A 24,220-nucleotide genomic window follows, 5' to 3' on the forward strand; every position below is an offset into this window, starting at 1 on the left:
ACCTAGGAAACATACAGTTCTTCAGGAAATTAGGTAAAAATAAGTAGCTAACTATTACTGCGTACTGAGGTTACAAATATCTGAGAAAACTCGAGTGTTCCTTTCTGTTTGCTTTCTGGGCCATTTTTCCTGAGTGCCTGTCACTGGAAGGCTTGAATGTTCTGCCAAAGTTCACAGCCACGCATTGCCTGGGGTTTATCAGGTCATATTTTTTTTTGTCCAAAACTGCAGTTTCTGTGATTATGTTTGAGATCATAGAGATGAGAAAGTGCCTGGGCTTTGGAGAATCTCATGCAAATGAAAGCCTGGCCAACAGGTTGGGCAATGCAGAGGTGGAACATTTAAGTGAAAAGGTGTATCCATTTATTGGCAGGTTAGAGTAGAGTTGCAAGCACAGGAAGAGACTGGGGCCATTAGAGTCTAGCTATCAAGAGATTTAATTTTTTTCTGTTCCGTGCTTCATCTGTTCTTCACAATTTTCCTTCTTTCATACCCATTTTTCCTATACTTTCTTCCTTTTATCTTCATACAAAAAAGGACATCTTTAGGGTGTATGATATAAGCAACGGTTGCCTAATTCAGGTGACTTACGGAGATGAAAGCTGAATGAATGTTTCTGTAAGTGCAGGGAGCATGAGCAACAACCAACATGCTCTTTGAGTGTAGAACGTCCAAAAGAATGAGAATGAGGAGGAGGAGGATTTGGAGTGTATTTAGAAAGTGAGCAAGCTACTGCTCACATGCACTTGCCCTTGGTAATCTTGGGAAAAAGTATTTGAAAGTGGTCTGTCTCTTCTTTTAGTACATGTTATCTATTAAATCAGTTGAAAAGCAAGGTCTGTCTTTAGACAGGCTCTTGAAATTCAGAAACTGAAGAAATTGCTTTAGCTAAAAAACGTAGTATGAAAGTTTGATTAGTCTGTAGATGAAGGGAAATCTAAGGGGTTCTTTGCTTGAAGTTTTTTCTGATTTGGAATCAAATGGCTAAACTTTGAAATTCTCCATGAATAAATTAGAAAATAGACTCATAAAAACCCCAGAAAAATAGAAATAAGTTGTTTGACTGTCTTTATAGTGCAGTACAAGATAAAAAAGATGAAAATGAAAACCAGTTTCAAAATGGAAGTCCCAAGGGATTCTGGTTTTATGCAATATCTCTTTCCAACTTTATCAAATTTTTACGTTACCTTTATTGCCAACAAAATATGCACAAAACTGACCTTTTCATGCAATATATGGATTTTAGTGAAATTGTAGTCTCTAGAGAATAATGCTATTGGTAATTTCTTTTCTGACCAGCTCTCTTTTATTTTATTCAAAAATGTAGATTCTGACCATTCCTTTCTCCTATCAAATGAGCTTCAACCCTTCAGAAGCTCTGTGGACTGACTGACACCTATTTCAGTTGAGCTTAGCTATCTATGTGCTGCTACTTGCAATAAAAACAAGTATTGATCTTTATGCTAAAAAGGTACTGACTATCCCCATCACTGCTGAAGCAAGGGTGAAGCCTTATGCTGAGATTGCAGTTATGTACCTGTAATATTTTCATTCTGTGATTTTTTTTAACTTTTTTTTTATTTTTGGTTCAGTTTGGTAACTGTAGCTCCATTTTGGTAGAAAAATGAGGGGTATAGTTTTTGTACACTTCTGTTTACTGTTCTCTTTTTCTTGTTAGTTCTCCCTATCAGTTATTTTAAATGTCAGTTTTAGCAAAATGTTAAAAATATATGCATGCAATTCACATTATGTGTTCTGTTTTTCATATCTCTTCTGCTTTTTGCTTAGCTGGGATTTTGTGTCATGAAACATTATATGGAACGAAATAGCATATCTGTGAATGTAGACATACTGTTGGGACCTAAACCAGGAAAGTAACCAAAAGCTATTTAGGAAAACAGTAATATAGCAGCATTAATATTTTGAAACTATCATGAAGAATGCAGAATGCAGGATTGTCTCATTCAATATAATTGTCTCTACATATTGTTTCCTTTTGTTGGCAATTTCCTCGTTATGTTCCAGACTGCAAGAGTCAACCGAGAAGGGACTCATGGAGAATTAGAAACCTGTAGTCAGTCAAAACTAAGTTTTTCCAGCATTGTTCTGCTATTTGTTGATTGTGAAAACCCTGTTTTCTAACTAGCCTACTCAGTGTTTTTTTAATTCTACAGGTGCAAATATTTTACAGTTGCAGTTGAGGTGATTGGATACAAACACTGGATACAAACATATGTTCAGCTAACTAATTTGGATGTACAGATTTGGAGAACATAAACAGTTTCATGCTTACTTAGGTGCCTATGGAAATACAGTTCTTGATGGGTGTTTTGTGTACTACATCTGCACTGAGCTTACTTCTACCACAGTCGTTTATTAGAATAGCAGCTGTTACACCTCAGGACTTTGTTTAACCCACTAGCACACCTTATTAAAAATTCACATAGCAAAAAGTTGTTTGCATAGAATTTTGAGAGAAGTAGTTATGACAAGTTCTATTGTCTCAGTTTCTGGTAAGGTAGACCAAGTGATAGATACTTTTCCATTTTACTAAAAATTAGAGAGTAATTTGTATTGCATTCCTTGAAAATGGGAGAGGTGGGTATTTGTCTCTTTTTCCCAGGTAACAAGTGATAGGATGAGAGGAAATGGCCTCAAGTTGTGCCAGGGGAGGTTTAGGTTGGACACTAGGAAAAATTTCTTCACCAAAAGGGTTGTCAAGCACAGAAACGGGTTGCCCAGGGAAGTGGTCAAGTCCCCCTCTGCCCCCCGGAAGTATTTAAAAAAAGTGTAGATGTGGCGCTTAGGGACGTGGTTTAGTGGTGGACTTGGCAGTGTTAGGTTTGCAGTTGGACGTGATGATCTGAAGGGTCTTTTCCAACCTAAATGATTCTATGATTCTAAGTAACAAAGAGCTATTTACTCTTCTGTAGTAGAATTTTTCTTTGGAACTCTTAAAATAAATGTATTATGATGTAGCTGCAAGTAGTAATTTTAATTAGAAGTTGCTTGTTTTTATCATGTGGCCAGTCTGTGTTGAAGGACGTAAGCATAATTTCCAAGATTCGCATCTTGCTTTGCAACAATTTACTGAAAGATTTTAGCTACCCCCGGTTAGCTCCTGGTTCAGAGCACAGGCAGGGCAGGTGGCATCACTGTGGTTGTGGTGTCTTAGGGGGAGGCAGGGCTCTTCGCTAACCCATAGTCAGTGAGACATGAGCTGGCTGTGTTATCCAGCATCACTTACTTGACCCTTCGTGCCAGTTCAGAGACTGAGACTTAATTCTTTCACTGGTCCTGCCTGCCAACTTATGTTGCAAGTAGGAGTACCGGTCCTGGGGTGTCTGCTGGTCTCCTGATGCACACACCGTTGATGTGAATAATGTTGGTACAAAATTGAGCAATTGCTTTAATACTCCATAGCATTTCTCTCTGTAGCTTTCTAAATCCAGAGTAAGTGGTTTATAATAACTATGTACTTGATGAAGGAAGAGGAGGTGAACCAAATGAGCCAGAGAGACCCAAATGAGTGCAGCAGGTTACCTTTCCTCTGGGTTTTGCTCTTTCTTACTGTTGATTACAATGTTCAGTACTATGGAGGCAAGCTGAAGAGATCTGCAATAACTCATATCAATTTTTTCCACATAGAAGAGGATATAGGATACTTCCAGATTGATGCTGTCAGTGGGGAGTTAAGAACAACCCGGTCTCTGTCACATGCTGAGAGATCAGACTACAGAATGATGGTCACAGCCAGGGACCAGGGGATGCCATCGCTTCAGGGACATGCTGCTGTTTACATCCAGGTACTTGTTTATGTTGCATGGATAGAACAGTTATGTTATATACTTAATTTCTCGGAAAAAACAATTTTGCGCGAAGCAGGGAAATAAGATGGAGAAAGGAAGAAGCTCAAAATTATAAGCAACTTGTCTCATGGTAATTTTCTTTAGCCATTTTTCTGTTGAGGGAGGAAATGAGGGGGCAGACTCATTTTGATTTGTTAAGAATACACAACAGCATTCTGGGTTGTCTTGCAAACAGATGATGTCTGTGCTTTAGTAGGGAGTCATTATGAACACTGGAAAAGAGAAGGAAAAAATCCAGGTAGGCAGAATGAAAAGCAAATATCAGGAGGGACTGAAAGTGGGGGAGAGAATAGGTATTTTTTTTCTCCATGATGTTGCTCTCTTTTTCTAAATTCTGTCTCTGTAACCCAGTATACCAGGATAGCTCATTCCTTTGTGCTGGTTTATACAGGGCTGCTCTGCATGGGAGTGTGCAATCCAGTGTGTGCTCTTTCCACAGCCAGCCACCTGCTGTTCATTGAGCCGCAGTGGGGCCGCTTTATCCAGGCTGCCTGTGCGCTCCGTTAGCAGAGTTTGAATGTCACAGAGGCTGCTATTTTCATGTCACCCAAAAGATGGTTAATTTTGGTTACCCTCGAAAAAAATGCTTCAGTCAAGACAAGGCAAATGCAGTTCCCACAGTTAAAGAGATTCTTTCATTTTAAAGCATTAACTTGGAACATGGCAGCAATCCATAATGAATGCAACCCTGTAATGACATAACCAACCCTCAAAACCCCACAGCTGCTTGTGTTTGACAAACTGCATAATGTACCGTGCTTTCTTTGTCACATCTGTCCCTGTGATGCTGTCCTGTGTAGAAAGACAGGTGAAGTGCTAAAGAGTAGGGGCAGCGTTAGCAATATTCAAGTTGTCTGTCTTTAGACCCCTGTGATACAGAGGGTGAGACACAGTCTCATCCCTTTGTTTAACATGGGAATGAAAGGTAGAGTTACGGAATGACTGGCCAAGGACTGTTTGAACTCTTATGGAGCATGTTGAGTTTTTCTGGCTTTGAGGCATACTTGGGATAAATATAGTCACAAATATTAAATGATTAAACAAATTTTCATTCCACTATTCATAATAACAATGGGGAAATATTGCAGCTTTTGTGCTTTTGTTTCAGGTAATCCCCCTTCCCAACAGGAGATCTGTCTTCTCTCAAGATTTCAAGCACTTTGTCATACCTGAAAATTTTAAACCTGCACAAGTGTTGAATTCTCTGAAGTGGCCTGATAATCATCTAACAACTAACAGGAAACTGCATTTCAGTATCGCTAAAGATGACGATGATGTTCATTTTGAAATAGATAGTTTGACAGGAGACCTTTTTCTTTCCAAGGAACTTGACTTTGAAATTGCTTCACACTTCCTTTTGCAAGTTATTATAAAGGATTATAATAGTAATCCTCCACAGAATAACAGTGTCTTCCTAAGTATTGATGTAGAAGATCAGAATGATCATTCTCCGTATTTTCAAGATGACTTTGTAGTGATTGGCATAGAGGAAAACGTACCTGTTGGCACTCTGGTTTACACATTCAATGCAAAAGATGGAGATGGCAGTTTTCTGAACAGCAAAATACAGTATTCCCTAGAAATTAGTAACATGGATGAGAATCCATTTCTTATTCACCCTTCGTATGGCACCTTGACCACAGCTTTTCCACTAGACAGGGAGATTACCCGCTCTGTCATCCTTACAGTCTCTGCAGCAGACCAGGCAATAAATCTGACTGATCGTAGGCTTGATTCCCTGGCTGTGAAAATTGTTATTTTAGACATCAATGACAACAGTCCCAGTTTTACGTCTTCACCTCTTTCCTATGTCATGGAGGATGTGGAGGTGGGCTTCCTTGTGCACCACATAATTGCGAAGGATCCTGATGAGGGAAGAAATGGACAAGTTACATATCGCATTCTTTCAGGCAATGAAAACAGAGCATTTGCACTGGATAAAATCACAGGTACTCTAACTTCTGCTCTCTGGAGTTTCTTGTACTGTGCTTCTCATGGTAATATTTGGAGTGTGTACCATGCAATACTGAAATACTACATTACTAAGGTACTCTACCCAGCTGACTTATCGTCCTCAGGGGTGATTACCTTAGGCAGAGCACAATGCAAGCATGGCAGCACTACGTGTGGTAGGCAAGCTCGGTGAGACTCAGCTCAAAAATTTCTGCATGACACTATTACTGTGTTGTATAGATATACTGGAGCGCTTTCCAGTAGTGCTTTAAGGAATGTGGGAAGAAAGTGTGTGCAGTGAAATACTGATTTTTGCATGATGCAGCCTTAAAGCATGTGCACACACATATGTTGCTATACGTACACGTGAGGAAAGGCAAAATCAAGATCAACAAATGTGCATTATACTGTAGGTGGAACATGTTCAGTGGAGGCTGAAAGTGCTGATGGACTTCATTCTTCAGCCCTCTGAAATTCTCTGGTTCCTGAACAAGTTGTCTAACTATTATGCCATCTGCACACAAATGCAAATCTCACCTTAATAGTTGGAATATTTTCTGGTTCTTATTCTGATTTTGAATCCGTTACGTGATATAGCTGACACTGATTTGTAGAACTTCTAATTGCATAACTTACATGCAAAAGATGACAAATATTTAAGTTAAATAAAGTTAAAATGCTAAACTCAAAATTAAACAAAAAGGAATCTCTGAACTTTACTTGATTTATTCCATGAATTCCAGTTTCCCTTGGTGTCAAAATGAGTATTTCTGGGCCAATTAGCACTCTAAAGGGAATCACAGTTAGTAATTGATTGACTCCAAAGTCTGGAAGCCTTGCAGCAGTGGCACCAGCATGCACAGTGATGCTGCATTGAAGCTGTGAGTGCTGGAACAACTGGGATCCTAACCTGGACCAGAATACATTTTTAATACCTTCTTTCTTTATAATAGGACTCTTAACTACAGCCCAGCTTCTGGACCGTGAGATTCAGGAGCGCTACAGTTTGACAGTCATGGCTCTTGATGACGGCAGCCCAGCTCTCTCCGCCACACAGGTTCTAACCATCATTGTGCTTGATGTGAATGATGAGACCCCGATATTTCTGAAGCAAATTTACGAGACTGCTGTTTGTGAAAACCAAGATCCAGGAGAGTTTGTTGTAAAGGTGGAAGCTGTGGACAGAGATGCAGGTAATTTCTGTCCTTTAGCTATTAATTTCATTGTGGACCACAGTAGACCGATCAAATCTTGCTGCCTGCTGTGTTTGCGTGTACAACTGTTGTGCTCTTCCCAAGGTAATGTATGACGTTTGAGTTTCAAAACATAGCTTTTGGTTGAGAGCCTCAACCTTTATTCAGGGCTTTGGAGGTATTCTGACTTGCACAATGGGGTACCTTCAAGTCTGATGTATATTAAATGTAAAATGTGTGCTTGCATGATGCAGAGCAGCTCCGCGTACTGTAGCTTTTGTGTGAAGATAGCCGGCGTGCCCTGGTTATAAACCAGCAAACAACGCTCATCTCAGTTAAAGTTAATATTTGAATGTTTTGTTGCTCTCAATCAGAGCGTTTTGAATAGTTTAAAAACACTTCACTAGGGAAGGGTCCCAGTTTTATAACAGAACCGGCAAACATGCACTAATCTTTTCTGACCAGAGAGGGGCACTGCCATCCAAGATTTTCCAGCTAGTTGAGCTGTGGAAGGGATCGTGGAAGCCGCTCTGGATTTCAAATAGGATTTTACACACGTAAGAATGTTAATGCATTGCTTTGCAAACATATGCAGAATGGATGAGTAAGGAGGGGTGGTTCATATGCTCTTTGGATCACAGGTATGGACTAAACGTCAGAGAGTCTTTGCTAAGCAACAAAAAAATTCCCTCCAGTTCTTCAACTACCTGCTCTTCTGAACTATCTAAAATGTGTATGATGTTGCAGGTAGTCTGTGTGCTAGAGAGAATCTTAGCTTAAGTAATACCACGCACAGTGCTTACAGTTGGCGTGACGTGAAGCAGTTACACAGAGTCTGTGGTCTGCCGGAAAGATCAAATCTGGAAGGAGAATTAAATGCGACAATGCTGCTGCAATTGGCCCAAAGGTTGTCTCACTCTGTGAATGACTTCCTTTTTACTGTGGGTTCACTTTCTGCACATCTTCAGAATTGTTTAAGGTTGTGCTGTCCAAAAAATAGGTAAAGCAATAGATCTTATTAGAAAAATAATTTTCTGTATTCAGTAAGATTTGTCATTTTCATGTAGAGAACCAATTGATTACAAAAGGCTGATGTGAGCTCAGTAAAGGTGCTATATAGAAGAGATGTTTCCCCATAAGTATGTAAAGTATTTAGAAATTAGGAATTCTTCATGACAGCTGAGCAGTGTTACAGTCTACCTCTATACCTTGCTCTTCCAAGTATTTCTATTCTTTTGTGGATCACACTACAAAAAAAAAAAAGGCAGTATTTGAAGATAGTAGAGAAAACAAGTGGGAATTTGCTTGAATTTCTCTCCCTGTTTTCTTTGGCCCTTTTATTTATTGCACATCTTGTGGGAAGTACAGCAGAAGGGGAATTTTGGGAGCCGTTAGGAGGAGGGAGTGGGGGTGCCTTGGCAGGGTGGAGAGGAAGGGCATTCCAAGTGTACTGGGTGGCACAGCATGCACATGCCTGTACAGATGCTTTGGGCTGGAGCACGGTTGTGGCTGATGGTTCCTTCCTGCTTTTTTTGTTTTTTAAAGTACATTTTCCATTAACCACAGTCCTTCTGTTGGGTCTTTTTCTCACATTTACCTGATTTGGCCCCATGTCATTGTGTGTAACAAATTCTGAAGTGATGCTCATAATGTAAGAAAGTAGGATTTATATAGGAGTAATAAAAATATAATGCTACTGGCTTTTCTTATGGTTTTAGAACAGAATTTTTGAATAAGATGACTCCTTTCATGGTGTTTTTTATTTTATACATCATGTTTTTTACTTTATCTTTATTTTTTCTTTAAATTGCAGTTCACATCCCAGTAATATTTGCATAGACTCAGTGGAGGACTTTCCTCCCATCACAGATTTTTTCAGTTTTTTTCACTTCATATGTTCCCTGACTGACCACAAGGAGGAATCATTTTTACTGACAATATCAGCCATCGTCAATGTTTTGTTTTATTTGCCTTTCTATTTCATTCCCTGTGAAGGGAAGAGGGAAAGCAAGCAGCTGTCACCTTCTCTGTGTTTGACCCAAGCTTTAATCTTGCTTCCAGTTCAAAAGGACATCTAACAGCGCAACACTAGTAAACACAGGTGTAAAGACGTGTAATACAGGTAAATGCTGGGAAAAAATGCATGGAAAAGCAGATACCTGCAGTGTATTTAAGATAGGTCAGGGGTTTGTCTTGAGATAATGTCTTTGCAGAAGCTCTGAATGAATATCTTTTGTCAAGGTCTGCTTTTAAGCTGATATGCACCTCTGTGGTTCAACAGTTATGTCTGGAGCCTTAAGAGAAATATCTCAGAAGGCTAGCAGGGACTGCTGACTGAGAGTTATGAAACAGGGCTTACTGCCATTCACTACTGCCATTTGTCTTGCTCATATTTGTGGGTTATCATGGTCTTAACAACACTAATATTATAAAGATGAGACTTTAGGCTAGACTTGAGGCAGGGGGAAGTTTGTTCCCATTGCTTCTTCACCGGTGTTGGCACTAGACGTATCCACAATGTAATGCTACGTCTGCTGCTTCCAAGAAGCTGTGGGAGCAGAGGGGCTGCCCGTGCTGTGGTGGGAGAATGAGAAAAGGGGGTGAAGCTTTTCCGTGGCTGCAGCTCAGGCACCCTACATCCATCCTGCCATTTGGCCTGCAGGGAAAGGGGTCCTTGCTACCGACCGGTGGCAAGGAAGGGGCTTAACTCCTCTTCCAGCTCAGGAAGAATGCCCAGGAAGAATAGCTTGTTTCTCTCTTCAGTTTGTAATTTAAGCCCCTAAAATGTGACTAGCACTACTGAATAATTAACCAGCAGGTTGGATCAAGTGCAAACATGTCGGCTGCTGTACCATGGTATGTGAATGCATAGTCATCATGCTCCTCTCTTGGGCAGGCTGTGCAGCTCTCCTACTGCTATGAGAAAGGAGACAGTAGGTGCTTGGTAAATAAATATAAATAAGGTGTCACATACCTGTGTCCTTTAAGGATTACAAGTTTTAATTTCAACAGTGTACGAATAGTTAACGTGGATGGCACCTGTATGTTTTTTTGGCACTGTCTGTAAATAATGTCCACTGTGAAATCTGTCAGTGAAGGCCCTGGGTTGAAGCAGTTCAGCTGCAGGAGACCAAAGGCTAATAGTTAGTATCAGCCCTGCCATGTCAAGTGGTTTTTTCCATCTGTAGCATATTAGTGATTAAGGATAGATACATGCAGGCAGATCTGTGAGTATCTTTCTAAATGTAGTTAAATGGTATCTAATATGGGAAGATCAGATAGTGTGTGTGGTAACCCTAAACTTTCAAGACATTCTCCTTGATTGTCCTTGCTGCTATTATTTTTCTCCTTTCTTCTGGAAAGCTGGAAGGATTTCTGTAACTCATTTTTCTTTCTGCTGTGTATTGTATGAATATGTCCCTCCCTTGACTTAGTTTAGGTGCAAATGCATTTACAGTAATAATTCTCTTAATCAAATTTCAGGAGCATTGTCAACTGTTTAGCAAAGCTATTCAAAGGCAAACAAAGGAAGTCATGGATGTCAAAAACTGTAGGCTCTGTTTCTTCTCTCAGGCTGGTGTTTCTCCATCAACTCCACTGCGGGTTGTCCTGTTTTCAACTGCAGCAGATGAAAACAGGCAGGCAGTGTTTGACTCTTGAATAGCAGTTTTCGTATGAGTAGGAGTGCTGTAGTTTTCCAGGTGTGCCAGCTGTCCCTACCCTACTGAAAGACTGACTGTTGGTTGGAAAAAACACAGAACAATTGAATGAAACTTAGAAAAATTTGGAGAAAAAAAAAAAAAAGAGCACAATAGTACAAGCCCTTCAATTATAATGTAGGATTAAAGGATTAAACTCATTAAAGTTAATAATATAAGTGTGATGGAGATGACATTATACTTCCCTCAGGAGGGTGTTGAAACTAGAAGAAATATGAAAGGAATTATTTTATAACCATAATAGGTAAGAACGGGGAGTCACATTTCTTGTTCAACTCAGGAAGGCAATTTTGAAAGAAAGAATTTTAAAAGCATGTAGTCTTAGCCTATTTCCTAGAGAAAGACAGGAAGGCTAATATCCCTGTGCTATCTACAAATGGTAGGTCTGATTAGGAACCTAATGGAATTGGCATTCAGAAAAACTTGGAGAGGAAACTCTTTACCTTCCCTTCTGGAAATCCTGCACAACTTTATAAAACCAAGCAGTATCATTTCAGAGACTGGCTACAAGTGGAAGCAGTCTAAAAGGCCTGAGATGTGCTGTGGGAATGTCTACCAAATTGGCTTTTGTGTTGAAGACTAGGAGATGGCTACCCTGTGAGCCCTGATGGGACTTAGGCACCTGCCTGCTCAGTATTATGAATATTTAGAACTGGTGGGCATGCCAAGAAGTGGATGTTTTCTCGGAACGTTTATGCTATTCAGTGTTGTACTGTATAGAGATACTTGCCTTGGCTCCAAATGAAGTTAAGTGGAGAACCAGAGCTGCCAGAGCAGCCCAGTACTCTGCCTGACATCCTGTTGAGAAATAAACTACCTACCTCGGGGAGAGCAGAAGACAAATGCATGGATTCCGCAGTCTAACTTAATGCTCTCTTGCACCATGTTGATCTGTCAGCTTGTTTGCAGACATGCCCCAAGTGCCTAGAAATGTTGCTGGGGTCACTGAGTGTCTGGAAAACTTAGGCACAAAGCAGTATCTGGACAAGGATTTTGAAGATCTGAATTTTAAATTTGGATGTCTTGTGCTAATGAAGAAGCAGTTACTCACTGCATTAAAAATAATAGTTAAATACATAACCCATTTCCCAGGGAGGAGGAGAAGAAACAAATCTGTAGACCTGAGTATAAGGAGAGTGGCTGTGTTTACTAAGACTTTTGTTCTGCTTTTAAGGACTGAATTCATTGCTTCGGTATGAAATCTTACCAGGAACTGGTTATGAGAAATTTAAGATGAACTCAGACAGTGGAGAACTCATAACAACTGCATCACTGGACAGGGAAACCCAGGAGGTTTTCAGTATTAAAGGTAACAGTGTGAAGTATCTATGAGTGCCTGTAAAATGGGAAGTGAGAAAGGGGGTGGTGTTACTATCAGTGTTACCTTTTTTCATGCTGTCTGAATTAGATTGAAGTGGTAAGACTTTCAGGTACAGAAGAGCATGTGCTTTTTGCGTAGCACAAATAACTCCTATTCTGCTATTATTAAGGAACATCTATTGCTGCACCCACAACCATTGTATAAGATTTGCTTTCTTTTTATTAATCTTAGTTTTGGTTCGAGATAGTGGAACCCCGTCGCTGTCGAGCACAGTGACAGTTCTCTGCACAGTGCTGGACGAAAACGATCACTCTCCCACACTTCTTCTTCCCACTTCCGAGATCCATATTCCAGAGAACCAACAGCCTTCTGTCGTTTTTATTACCCGGGCTGTAGATATGGATGCTGGCAATAACGGAGCTCTAAGATACAAAATAATTGGTAAGTGACACTCCATCGTTTTTGTTAGTATAAATCAGGAAGCATATAAGCAGCAGTATCCAAGTTTTAGACTAGTCTTGATTTTACCAGGCCTCCCTAGCTCCCATCTTGTCCACATGCTTCTTTCATGTGGAGAAAAAAAAAAAATAAATCTTTCACCCCTTAGTCAGCATTAATAAGCACTTTCCAGGCATACTTTCAGTCTGCTTTCTGGATTTCAAATAGTACAAAGAAGAAAACCAAAAAACTACCAAATGCTGGAAGGAGGCATTAATCATGAAGGCATAACTTTGTTCTTTTTGTTACAGCTGTGGAAGTTCTGAATGTAAATATATCCTTGCAAATAAGTACAAGAGTAATCTAATTTTATTTATTTTATTTTATTTCATGAGAGCTTCTTTCACCCAGTAATTAGTAATGTCATACTTGGTTTTCATATTGCCAAACTCTCCCCATGTCCACTATGCCAATGTAAGCTCCACAGCTGTTCAAAGCCTCCTGTAGAATCTTTGCACAAATACAAGTTTGCTGTGCTTACTTTGGTTTGTGGCTTTCAGCAATATCTCAAATGTAGGCAGATAACTATTGTGGTAACAGCCAACACATTTTTCTTTCAAGAAACAGTTATTAATTCCTTTATGTTTTCTTGGGTTTAATTTCATGATCTTTTAAGATATTTAATTTAATTACCTTTGAGCTTTCTACATGTTATAAAGTACATACACCATTCACAGTTACTGGCTTTTCTGTCGACTGCTTCATGTTTATCTCCTCCTCCCCACCCCCCCCAAATCAAGACCTTGCACAACTATTCAATTCCAAGAGACAGGTTTGTAAAAGAGAACAAGGAGCAAGTAATATGATTGTCAGCAATGCTTTATAGGTTTCTGGAATTTGTAACTAAGGTTGGGAAGGGGTCACTATGCAGCAGCATAGTTGCAGGAGATTTTATAAGGTGTGTTGCTTTGGGAAAAAAGACATGCATCTGGCAAAATAGCCGCTCTGTAAATTGATATGACATTCTGTATTTACTGTCATTGCCACCCACTGATTTAAATGAAAGGCAGGTTTTAATTCATATAAGAGGAATAAAATATGTGAAAGGCACATGAGCGCACCAGCTGTATGAGCAATTGGATCATGTTATTGCAATTAACATAGCAGTATTCAGAAGGGATTCTTTTTTCAAAAGCAATTGTTTGTGATCATGTTATTTTTTTTATGTGTTTGAAAGGTGGAAATGTTGGAGAATACTTCACACTAAATAACACTTCAGGAAAACTGCTGGTCACTCGTAGCTTAGACAGAGAAGACATCAGCAATTTCACTCTTGTAATTGAGTGCCGTGACCTAGGCAGTCCCTCGAGAAGCTCTACTGCACAGCTCTATCTAATGGTCTTGGATGAAAATGACCACAACCCATTGTTTGCAAAGACCCAGTATCAAATCTCCGTGAGGGAAGACCTAGAGAAAGGCTCAGCCATCCTGGACCTCTTTGCTTCTGATGAAGATGACGGCCTGAATGGCAAAGTTACGTACTCCCTCATTGATGACACCTTTGGAGCGTTTGCTATCGACAGCGTAACGGGGTCAATAGTTACTACAAAGGCACTGGACCGGGAGACCAAATCCCAGTATACATTTAGGGCTGTGGCAAGTGACTGTAGCACCCATTTGCCAAGAAGCACCACTGTCAGTGTTGTGGTGCACGTTGATGATGTCAATGACAATGATCCTGTTTTTTTGCAGAATCCTATCAGGGCCTTTGTGCCTGCTGAAACCCCTGTGAATGAGACCATAGCCACTGTGAGAGCAGAGGATGTGGATCTGGGATCAAACGGAGCTGTTGTTTTTAGTTTAATCGCAGAAACTGTATTTCAGATTGACGCGAAGACAGGTGACATCATTCTTCAGGAGCCCTTGGCTTCCAAGGACTTCAGTACCCAGCTGCTAGTGATGGCTTCAGATCAAGGTATCTCACCTCGGACAGCCACAGCTATGGTCATTATCCTTACAGAAGAACAAGAGGAGGAGATTTCATTCAGCCATAGCCTGTATGAAGCAAGCATGCCTGAGAACAGTGCAGCAGGTGAGCATCAAATCCCACCTTGTGCTTGCAGTTGCCAATCTCCCCTCCTTTTGGAATGGTAATTGTAAAATAATATAAGGAAACCTTTTTCCTGTGCAGCAGTAGGGAAAAGTTTATTTAGATGTAGGAAATACCCATCTGCCCTTTTCCAGTGCACCAACATTAAAAAGAAGCATGGTCTGTTCATTGGAGATATTGTCTGGCTTTTGAGTTTGCTGCCCATGTACAACAGTGATGCTCACATTAAACAGAAAGCTCCCTTGTTGAAGGTGGTGTGACTCCATCCCTCAGCCTGGGAAGCCCTGATCATCAGGAGGTTCACTCTTTTAGCACGATTACTTTGATGGGTGGACAGTGTTTACTCACTGTTTCACTTGTCAACATGTACAAGCTCAGATGAGGTGAGTGGTGTGTACCAGTTGCAACATGACATTTCTTGGTTTTGCAAAACCCTTCATGAACTGTACTAGCTTTCAGAGATACTCGAACACCTGAAGCTTTGGACTTTCTGAAAGGAGAACACGGGTTAGGGTGGGGAGAGAAGTTCAGAGGCTGTAGTACACTGTCACTCAGACAGGCTTCTACAGTGTATCTCTAGGTATAGCCTGCGCTACTGAATGCTACCTGTAGACAAACCAGCTTCAATCACAAGGTGCTTACAGATTTATTTATTTTTATTCTGTATAATGATGAGAATTACCACTCTACTTTTTATCATTCAGAGAGTATTAGTAGTTATGCTTCCTGCCAATTAGATATGGTAAGTACCTTTTCCTGCATCAGGGGATGGGTTCATCCTAATGAGGGGCAGAAAGGAGTGCCTTTCACACTTTTTCTGCCCACAAATCCCACTGTACAGTTGACCAGATGTATTTAGAGATCTGACCTGCACTATATTCTTGTTTCAAGCACTGCCTCATGAGGTTCACCTTGAACAAGTCATTTATCCTCTTTATAGTTCAAATTTCCTTCAGTAAAATAAAAAAGCAATATTCCTTTATATCCTAAGGGCATTGTGAGACTAGTGAATTCTTAGATCTTGAGTAACGGCCTATATTAGGAATCAGTAAAAAAGAAATGTGATAATAATTTTGGAAAACCAATCAATATTCTTGGTTAATTACAAACAGAATAGAGAATGAAGGGTGAAGATGGCTGTTGCAGTAATTACTGCTGCACTTATTCCGCCATTCCTTCCTCTGTGCCTGTTTGGATCTACAAGCCAAATTTTTAGCAGTGTATTTTAAGATAAAGATAATGCTGTGAGTACTACTGATGTTTCAATTAGTAGATCAAAAATAGGCAATAAGGTGAATTGTTTTAATTGGCTGTTTGTTTTTTTTTAACCATAGATGAAATATTTTGGTTTCAGGCTGTTTTTAAAAAGGTGTCATGAGTGATCAAATCACCAAGTTAGAGAATCCTTCTAGCTCTCTCACTGTCTGTCAGAAAACATGTGGGATTTTGGAAAAAGTGGAAGGCTTCCAACAGGAAAGAGTAGAGCGTGCAGGTAGCCTGGTGGTTAAAACACTCTCCTGAAATATGAAAGGTGTAGATTCAGGTCTCCTCAGGTGGAGGAGCATTTCCCTTTCACTCTGTACTGAGCATTCTTGAGTATGGAACCTATGGTATAAGAAGTTCTTTAAAGTTCTTTAAAGTTCTTTGAATTTTGTTAAGCCAGTGCTTCATTTATTGCTTCTCTTACAAATGAAAAAAAAAAAAAAATCCCTAAACAAGTTTGTCCGGACATCTAAAAAATGCTTTTTATTCTAAGAATTTGAGCGGGATTTACAAGTAGTTTTGGACACCCTAAAATTGAATTTTTCTGTGAATGAGTCACAGATACCCCAAGGCCTCCAAACCCTGTTTTACTAGCACCAGCACTGCACAGTAATGAATTGTATGTCACTTTGCAAAGGAGCTACTGCCCTGGGGGAATTGCTGCTTCAACAAGATACAGTTTGGATGTCACAGCCATGTGTGTTAATATCTTGTTTTCTGTCTTTTCATTGATCTACCCATTGAGAGTCAATTGTGGTGATGTACGGGGTGGGGGGGCCCTCGATTCTAGGTGTCCAGAAAGCAGAGAGACCAGTGTGTTTCCAGAGGTGAGCCCTGGGCTCTCAATTTTGGCTCCCCCTTGCAGCAGCAGGCTCGTATTTTCAGAAAGCATAGTGAGAACCCGTTTGTCAGGCTTCCCAGGGGAGTAAGGTCAAGGCCCTGGGGTTTCAGTCTTTTGGGGAGAGATGAGCTTAACCTGTGCTTAACCTGCGTTAACCCTGCATTAAAATTTCTTTCTAGTTAAGAAAAAATAGTAAGAAGGAAGATAGCTTTTGTTAGGAAACGAGTACCGGTTTAAAGGAAGAAAATAAAATTCAGAGCTTTATGGCAATAGATAAGCTAATCTGGTCCTAAATTTTCCTAAATATAGATACATTCATGGGTCAGGCAATCCAGCCTGAAATTATGGAAATGCCCCAAGGAACGGAGGTAACAGAATGCCATAGATTGTTCTCCTATTCAAGCTATAGCAAATATAAATAAAATTCAATTTAAGTTGTTTTGATTAAAGGAAACTTAGCAAAGCTTCAGGGTAAACAGCAGGGTTTCATCCCAAAATTTTAGTTTGTATATTTAATAAAAGTCTATTTGCTAAGAAGATCAAATTCGTTTAAGAGTATGAGAGATTTTACCAAGTACTAGGACTGTTTTGGCTCTGTTTGTAGTATTTTCTTGTTTATATAAGCATATGTAAATATCAAATATTTTACATTTCAGTGGGAAAAAAAGCATGATTATAATTAAAACTCTCATAGAAGTTAGCTTACAGGATATATGTGATCCTGGGACCCCTATAACTATGAATGGTACCAGTGTATTCAGTCCAGGGGAGATTTACATTACATACTGATTATTTGTAGAACTGGTATTAATAAATGTGGCTTTTCCTCCTAATTTTATTTCTACCTTAACTAATAGAGTGGAAAAACTCTAAGTTTATTTTAAAAAGAATAAAAAAATCTGAATAGTATAAACAACGAAAGCCAAAGCCAAGGGTTCTTAGTTTTAATTTAGTCTAAACTTGTCAATTGGGTGAGTGCCTCAGGAATTGGTCCTTGTGGTCAGATTTTCTTTAAGTGTTTGACCTCCAAGTTTAATGACCTTCAGAACCCCCTATTCTTCTATGTTTTGTTTAATATCAAATATTTGATGTCTTTAAATATTATAAACTGCATTACAACAGCACTTAGAAGTCAGTCAATAAATAATCAAGTCACCGCGGTCTCCAGATGGTAAGAAACCTTTATTATTCACCAAGCTTTCACTTGAATGGTTGTTTATGTAGTGCTTCACTGGAGACAGATTAACCAGTAAAACTTGTTGAATCCTCCTTTTTTTTTTTTTCCTAATAGATATAAAATATGTCGCCTGTTATTCTGCAAGTTATCTCTTTATGCTCAGTTAGCTTTTTCTTTCATTAGCAATTAAGAGGTCTCAAGAAATAATGGCAAGGATGAACTGGGGTTAGATGACAAAGGAGGGAAAAAGAGACTACTATAATAAGCACAGAAGAGTGAAGAAAAACAACGATATAGATTATACAGTAGCTCATTCCTGGTGTATATGTTATGCCCAAACACAGAGTACAACAAAAGGTTTTGAGTCTGTTTGGCCAGGTAGGCAAATACTGTCCATAGTGCCTTACTTCCAAGTCAGTAGGCATAATGTAAAGGTTGATATGTTGGCTATTTAAAGTGCTTGAGATACTTCCAAATGCAATCAGCTTGTCTGACTGAACTGAAAAAATACACACATTGTAAATCCCTCCTCACTTTCTCTAATATTCTTAACTAATCCATAAATCGATTGCACAATGTTTCAAGCCAGTCTGACTGCTTTCTCCGATGATCCTGGTGTCCCTCCTTCCTTGCATTAGCTTCAGAGCTGATCTCATCCTCGTTGTGCCATGTCAGTGTGCTTTGCAGCAAGAAAGCTACTGTTCTCTTAATTTGCTCCAGTTTAATTGTTGTGTGTTATGACTTCTGCTTGAAGCGGTATTTGAATCACTTATCCTTGAAGTTGCAAGCTGCAGTGGATGGGTACCATCTTCTGCAGTTTACCTGTATATGGCCTGTTTGTGTCACAACAGACCTCAGAGTTTGGTCATATTTTTTTGGCAATGAACTGCAAAAAATTGCTGAAGGAGTAATTTTCTGTGAAAGGTATCAAAAGCAGAAGAATTTTGTTCTCTGCCAAAAAGAAGTTGTAAACAATTTTGAAAACAATTCATGAAAATATGAAAAATACAAAACTTAAAAAATTAGGATTTGAGGACCCAGAGCAAAAATTTATTAACCTAATCTCTGAAAAACGGGGATTCAAGTAGAAATGCTGCTGCTTCCTTTATTTCTGGTAGTTTTTCCTCTTAAACAACACAAGGAAGTAAACAAAAAGACTGCTGACAGCATTAGAAGTTAAATAATGACATTCTTCAGACTGAATTTTTTTTCTTACCTTTAACTCTGCTCTGAGGATGCTATGCAGGCTTCTGTAGTAAATTGAAGTTGCCCAGCAGTGAAAATTAAACTTACAACCCCCTATTCTAGTTCCTAAAAAAAAAAAAAAACCAAAACAAACCCCAAAACCCACCCAAAAAAACCCCAACCATGAAACAAACAACATTTCCCTCCCCTCTCCGCTCCCCCCCCCCAAAAAAGTGCTGCATTCATATCAGTCTTTACCTATTGAACAGTTGGATCTTACTTCCAGAATTTTTCTAGTAAATATCTTATAAATATCTTGTGTAGTACAGAAAATTAATCTCTTGAAATCAGCATATTTTTGCTTTTGACAGTCAGATTTTAGGAGCAAATGATAAACCACTTAAAACAAAATTTCCTGGGTTTAAAAGTTAATAAGTAACAACGCTAAAATAAAAAAGGTAGCAGATAGTTTTAAGAACAATGTTTTTGCACTAAAGATAAAGTCCTTTCCTCCGACATCCAGGACACCGAGTGTGAACAGCATGCCCTTTGTAACGTAATAAAATAGCGAGTTGTCTGTAATGCTGTTTGGAAGAGTTCAGGTTGCACAGTAACCTCGTTCCCTCAGTTGCATGGAATCGATTACAATTAAATTAAATCATTAAAATCCATTAAAATCAATTGCCATATATATTAAACAATTTTATAATACACCTGAAAAGAATAATTATTTGGAAATCTTGATAATGCTTTTTAAACTTGCTACATTTTTGTTAAACGTGATGATTCTGATCAGGATAATGTATTCAGTTCCACATTTTTCCTCTAATCCTATTTCAAACATGATTTTTATTTCATGTCTCTTGTATTCTATATTAAATCATTGCTCTTTTCATTCCATTTGGATTCTGCCTGAATTGTCACATAGCTATGCATGTAGTTTCATCTTTTCATTCTCTCTGTCAGAAGATGGCTAATTAACGTTCTTAAGAACATTTGATTTAAAATATTGTTCAAAAATCCAAATTGAATTTAGATAAATGAAGGAAAAATAAACTCTTTATGATGATTCAGGGGTAACATGCATTCCTGTGATCCCCCAAAAAAGGACTATTTTACTTAAAAGAATTCATGAAAAGGTGAGATTTAAATGACCAAAGACAACATAACCTGAATAAAAGGAACACATACGACTTTAGGTAAGAGGTAATTCTAGTGGTATGTGGGATTTTGCAATTAGGAAAAGTTAAAATTCATTGTTTTATTTAGGCAGGTGATGAGGCTGTGATCAGATGAGTAATTTTCTGGGCAAAGAGGGATAGACAGTGCCTTGCCTATGAAGTTGTAATGCAGTGAAAATCACAGAGGAGTTGCTTTTATTGTCTGCTATTTTAACTCTTGAATAAGCACCTAGCCTAGTACATAGGTGTTTGGCTGTGCATCTGCTATTAGTCACAGTAATATAAAATCAGAGTAAAGCCTTCTAAAGTGGACTTACTGCTTCCATAGGTACGTCACTTCTAACTGTAGAAGCTTATGAACACAAATTTATGGGAGAAAACATAAAATACAGCATCTTTGATGACAAGGAAAGCATATTCTCCATACACCCCATTACAGGTACATTTTTATAAATATATTTTTTTTTCAAGTGTCTGTGTGTATCTTAAAGATTATGGTCTCTGAAATATAGCAAGTTTCTACCACAAGAACTAAGGGGTAGATATTTTAGAGTATTACTCTCCTGTTACAATCAATAAATCATTAGTAAAAGCAGGGATGTGGAGAGACCTGAACTACTGTAAACTTGATGTGTAAAGAAACTGAACACCAGTATACCTGTTGAAAATGCTCAGTTCTGATTAACTAACGATCACCAGGTGTTGAGAGTTGATAAACTACTGCTTTGTGATCCAAGCTGAGACTCCATCTTGTTTCTCATCATAAGGTTGCCCAAAAACTCAATAAACATAAAATCCTTCAAAACACTCCTAATCTAGGAAGGATTAGACCCTTGTGGAGTTTAATGCTCTGTGTCAGGCAAACCTTGACAGGTCCAAAAGTCATGTTTCTTTATTTTTTTGGTGATTGTATTTGCATTCTGCAGCAGGTCTGCCTTCACTTGCTCTTCAGTCAGGAACTTCTGATGGCAGGAGAGTGGTGTGTTCCCCATGTGCATTTATGGGCTCTCATCTAAGGCGTGTAAGAATGCATAGCTGCTCTGCTTGCCTCTCGGTTCCTAAACATCTGCAGAGTTTGCCTTCTGAATAGCCTCAGAAATAGTGTAAATAGGTTTTATTCTTAACAAGTGGCTTTCTCCCTGAGTTCCTGGAGGCTTTAATCGCTGATTATTCTTATGTCTGCAGGTATCGAGTGGTGTACTCCTGTAAAGCTATCATGTTTGATGGTGATGGGCAGTTAAAATTGTTTTGTTTTGTTTAGATGAGGGGCAATTGATTGCCAAGTCCTTCTTATTTCACTGAAATAAAGCTAGATATATAATCTTAAAGAGCATCTTAGAGCCAGACAAGTTTATCCCCAAGGAGGTGAATCTTCTCCGATATCACCTCGAGGAAAAAGAATCAAATGTGATTTTCCTTTTTTTATCAAGCCAGTCTGAAAAATGGTTATATGATGTTTTTAAGAGTCTCATAAGCACTCTCTTCACAAACAATAGTAGAATTTTTATAGAAGCGGATGTCACAAGTCTTCTCTTGAGATATTTGAGCCACTGTGGTTTCTTCTGTTTCCTTTCTTCTGAAACCTTTCTTCTGTTTCTTAGAAAACGTTAATTGAAGTGCAGCCTTTCAGGACTTTTGAAGAGCAGTTCTTACCTGAGCATTAATTTTGACACCAGTAACTCTCTAGCCATTGTTCCTACAGCAGAAGTATTTTGAGCTAAATTGATGCCCTTTCTATCTTAGGTATTCTAAACAGCCAAAGGTCTGCTCTACTTGTCTTTTCAAGCACTGATGTTATTAACCCCATTTTGGAGATCAATCCCATTCTAGGGGGATTTATTATATTGTAGAATCAATATTGTAGAATCATATAAAGTATAGTAGGAAGTGACCCAAAGACATGAACTAGTCTGTCCTCTGACACAGGAAGGGAATCTGACAGATTCTGTGCCTAAATATGACAAGTTTGTCTGTCATGTTCTTAAAAACCTCCTGTGACTCCAGTGACAGCAATTCTGCAAACCCTCTCAATAGTCTGTACAAGTCTTGGCACTTTTTATTCATATTTATCTGAGTGTGTGTTGAAACATTTTAAACTTTATTACTTCTTAATCTAGTAACAATAGACATAAGACAAAGGCAGAAAAGCTATTCTTTACATATTTGAAGGCTGTTATCCTGTTTCTTCTTCGTGTGCTCTTCTGTAGAATGAGCAACTCTGGTTCTTTCACTTGTTCTTTCTAGGTGGTGTACCTCAAACTTGATTGTTTGCTCCACGCTATACCAGAGTCTTTCAGTTACTCTGTCGTCTTGAAGTGTGTTCCTTTTGCCACTGTCTGTTTTGCTTTTCTGTACACAGAATGTGGTAATTTTTAAGTGTTGTGCTGAAGAGAGACCACCTGCCACCTTTGAAATCTTTATGTTCAAGATGCAATTCTTGAACACCAGACAGATCCATAAACAATAGCCAGTCATTGCTGCTTGCCTTAGAAAATAAAAACTAAAAAGCACTAGCTTGGAGAGCCACAGCAGATGGGTTCTTATGCTACCGCAGGTTTGGGATATAGATATTCATGGCATCATTACTGAAAAATCCATGCAAAAGTGAATTTTAATTCTAATGAAATTAACATACAAATGAACTGTGTTTGATATTTAGATGTAATGAAGAATTTTGAGTATATTACTATATTACCTAGAACATTGAAACAATGACCATGGATTTCCAAGGACATTTCAGATTTAATGTGGAGATGTCTACTTGTGCTTGTAGTCTCAATAATCTTCACAGATTATTTTTGATAGAAAAACAGTTGGGGGGGATGCTCACTGCATCAGGAGTCTGTTTTACATGTATGTCAGTCAGATACAGAAATTGTTTAGATATAGATGGGAGAGCTGGATGTAGCCACTCTCAGATGATGTCCAAGAGTCTCTTCAGTCACAGCTGGCTCACTGTCACATGTCAAGGAGCACACAGCCACTTTCTTCCTCTCTATCCCTCTACAAGTAAATCAGATTTGTTTTAGAAAATTGCCAACGTGGTGTTGATCAGTGAAAACTTGGCTGTCTAAGATTTGTACAGTAAGTAGCATATGGGGGGCGATGTTAGGTAGAGGAAGGACATGGTGGAGAGCTTGCTGGAGTTCTGTCATGAGTTCAGTGAAGGAGACTGTAGATGGGGACTTCATAATTGCATTTGTGCGTGTTTTTTCCTGGATACATATGTCACATCTCGATATCTTTTTAAATTTTCCATTTAATAAACCAGGTGCAATCACAGTAGAAGAGCCAAGGTTTCTTGATTATGAAGTTAAGAATAAAATACATCTTTCCATTTTGGCTGAAAATGGCTTGAATTCAGCGCTCTGTGGAGTGACAATTTTGATACAAGATGTGAATGACAATGTACCTACATTTGAGCAAAGTTATTACAAAGCATCGGTATGGGAAGGCCAAAGTCCTAAAACAGACATAGTACAGGTAAGTGGAAATACATCTTCCCAAGCCCAGTTAAAAAGAAGTTTGGTTTATCTGTTTGTGACTACAATCCTGCTAGGTCTCCTCTGGAGTACTGTCCCTTAAAAACTGTGAGTGGGGTTCTTGATGTTGCTACTACTTTGCTTGAATACCTAAAATATTCAATGACTATTTTCTAGACCACATTTCAGATCTTTCATTCAGGTTTGTTAAGCTGAAAGAGAATTATTTATCATCTTAATAGTTGTGCAGCTGGACTTTAAATTCTTTTTTTAAATTTTCTTTTTTTCTCTTCAAGTAGTTGAAAAATACCATTCAAATCTGTGGTTCTGGTTACAATATAGTCTGGGTCTTGCATTAATGCATTGATTGAAAGGGCTATAGCAATAAAAAGAATACTTTCAACTCATCAGACTAGTAGAGTCAAACCCAAGTGTTCAATTTAAAATCTGATGCCTAAAGAGCAGCTTGTCTCAATTTAAGTGTGCAA

The 24,220-nt window shown here is 38.8% G+C and overlaps 1 protein-coding gene across 1 annotated transcript in view; it reads left to right on the forward strand.

The window, feature by feature from the left end:
* The window catches only part of DCHS2 (dachsous cadherin-related 2), a gene marked incomplete at its 5' end in the record, with an annotated part of 75,556 nt that overhangs the window by 38,400 nt on the left and 12,936 nt on the right, over positions 1 to 24,220 (forward strand). The window contains 8 exon segments of the mRNA XM_035894856.1: positions 3,649 to 3,806; positions 4,978 to 5,818; positions 6,776 to 7,015; positions 11,909 to 12,043; positions 12,287 to 12,496; positions 13,731 to 14,585; positions 20,579 to 20,689; positions 23,522 to 23,733. Coding sequence (XP_035750749.1) covers positions 3,649 to 3,806; positions 4,978 to 5,818; positions 6,776 to 7,015; positions 11,909 to 12,043; positions 12,287 to 12,496; positions 13,731 to 14,585; positions 20,579 to 20,689; positions 23,522 to 23,733 — 2,762 coding nt within the window.

Source organism: Egretta garzetta, unplaced genomic scaffold (assembly GCF_000687185.1).
Source record: "Egretta garzetta isolate BGI_Z169 unplaced genomic scaffold, ASM68718v1 scaffold810, whole genome shotgun sequence".
NCBI classification, from domain to species: domain Eukaryota; kingdom Metazoa; phylum Chordata; class Aves; order Pelecaniformes; family Ardeidae; genus Egretta; species Egretta garzetta.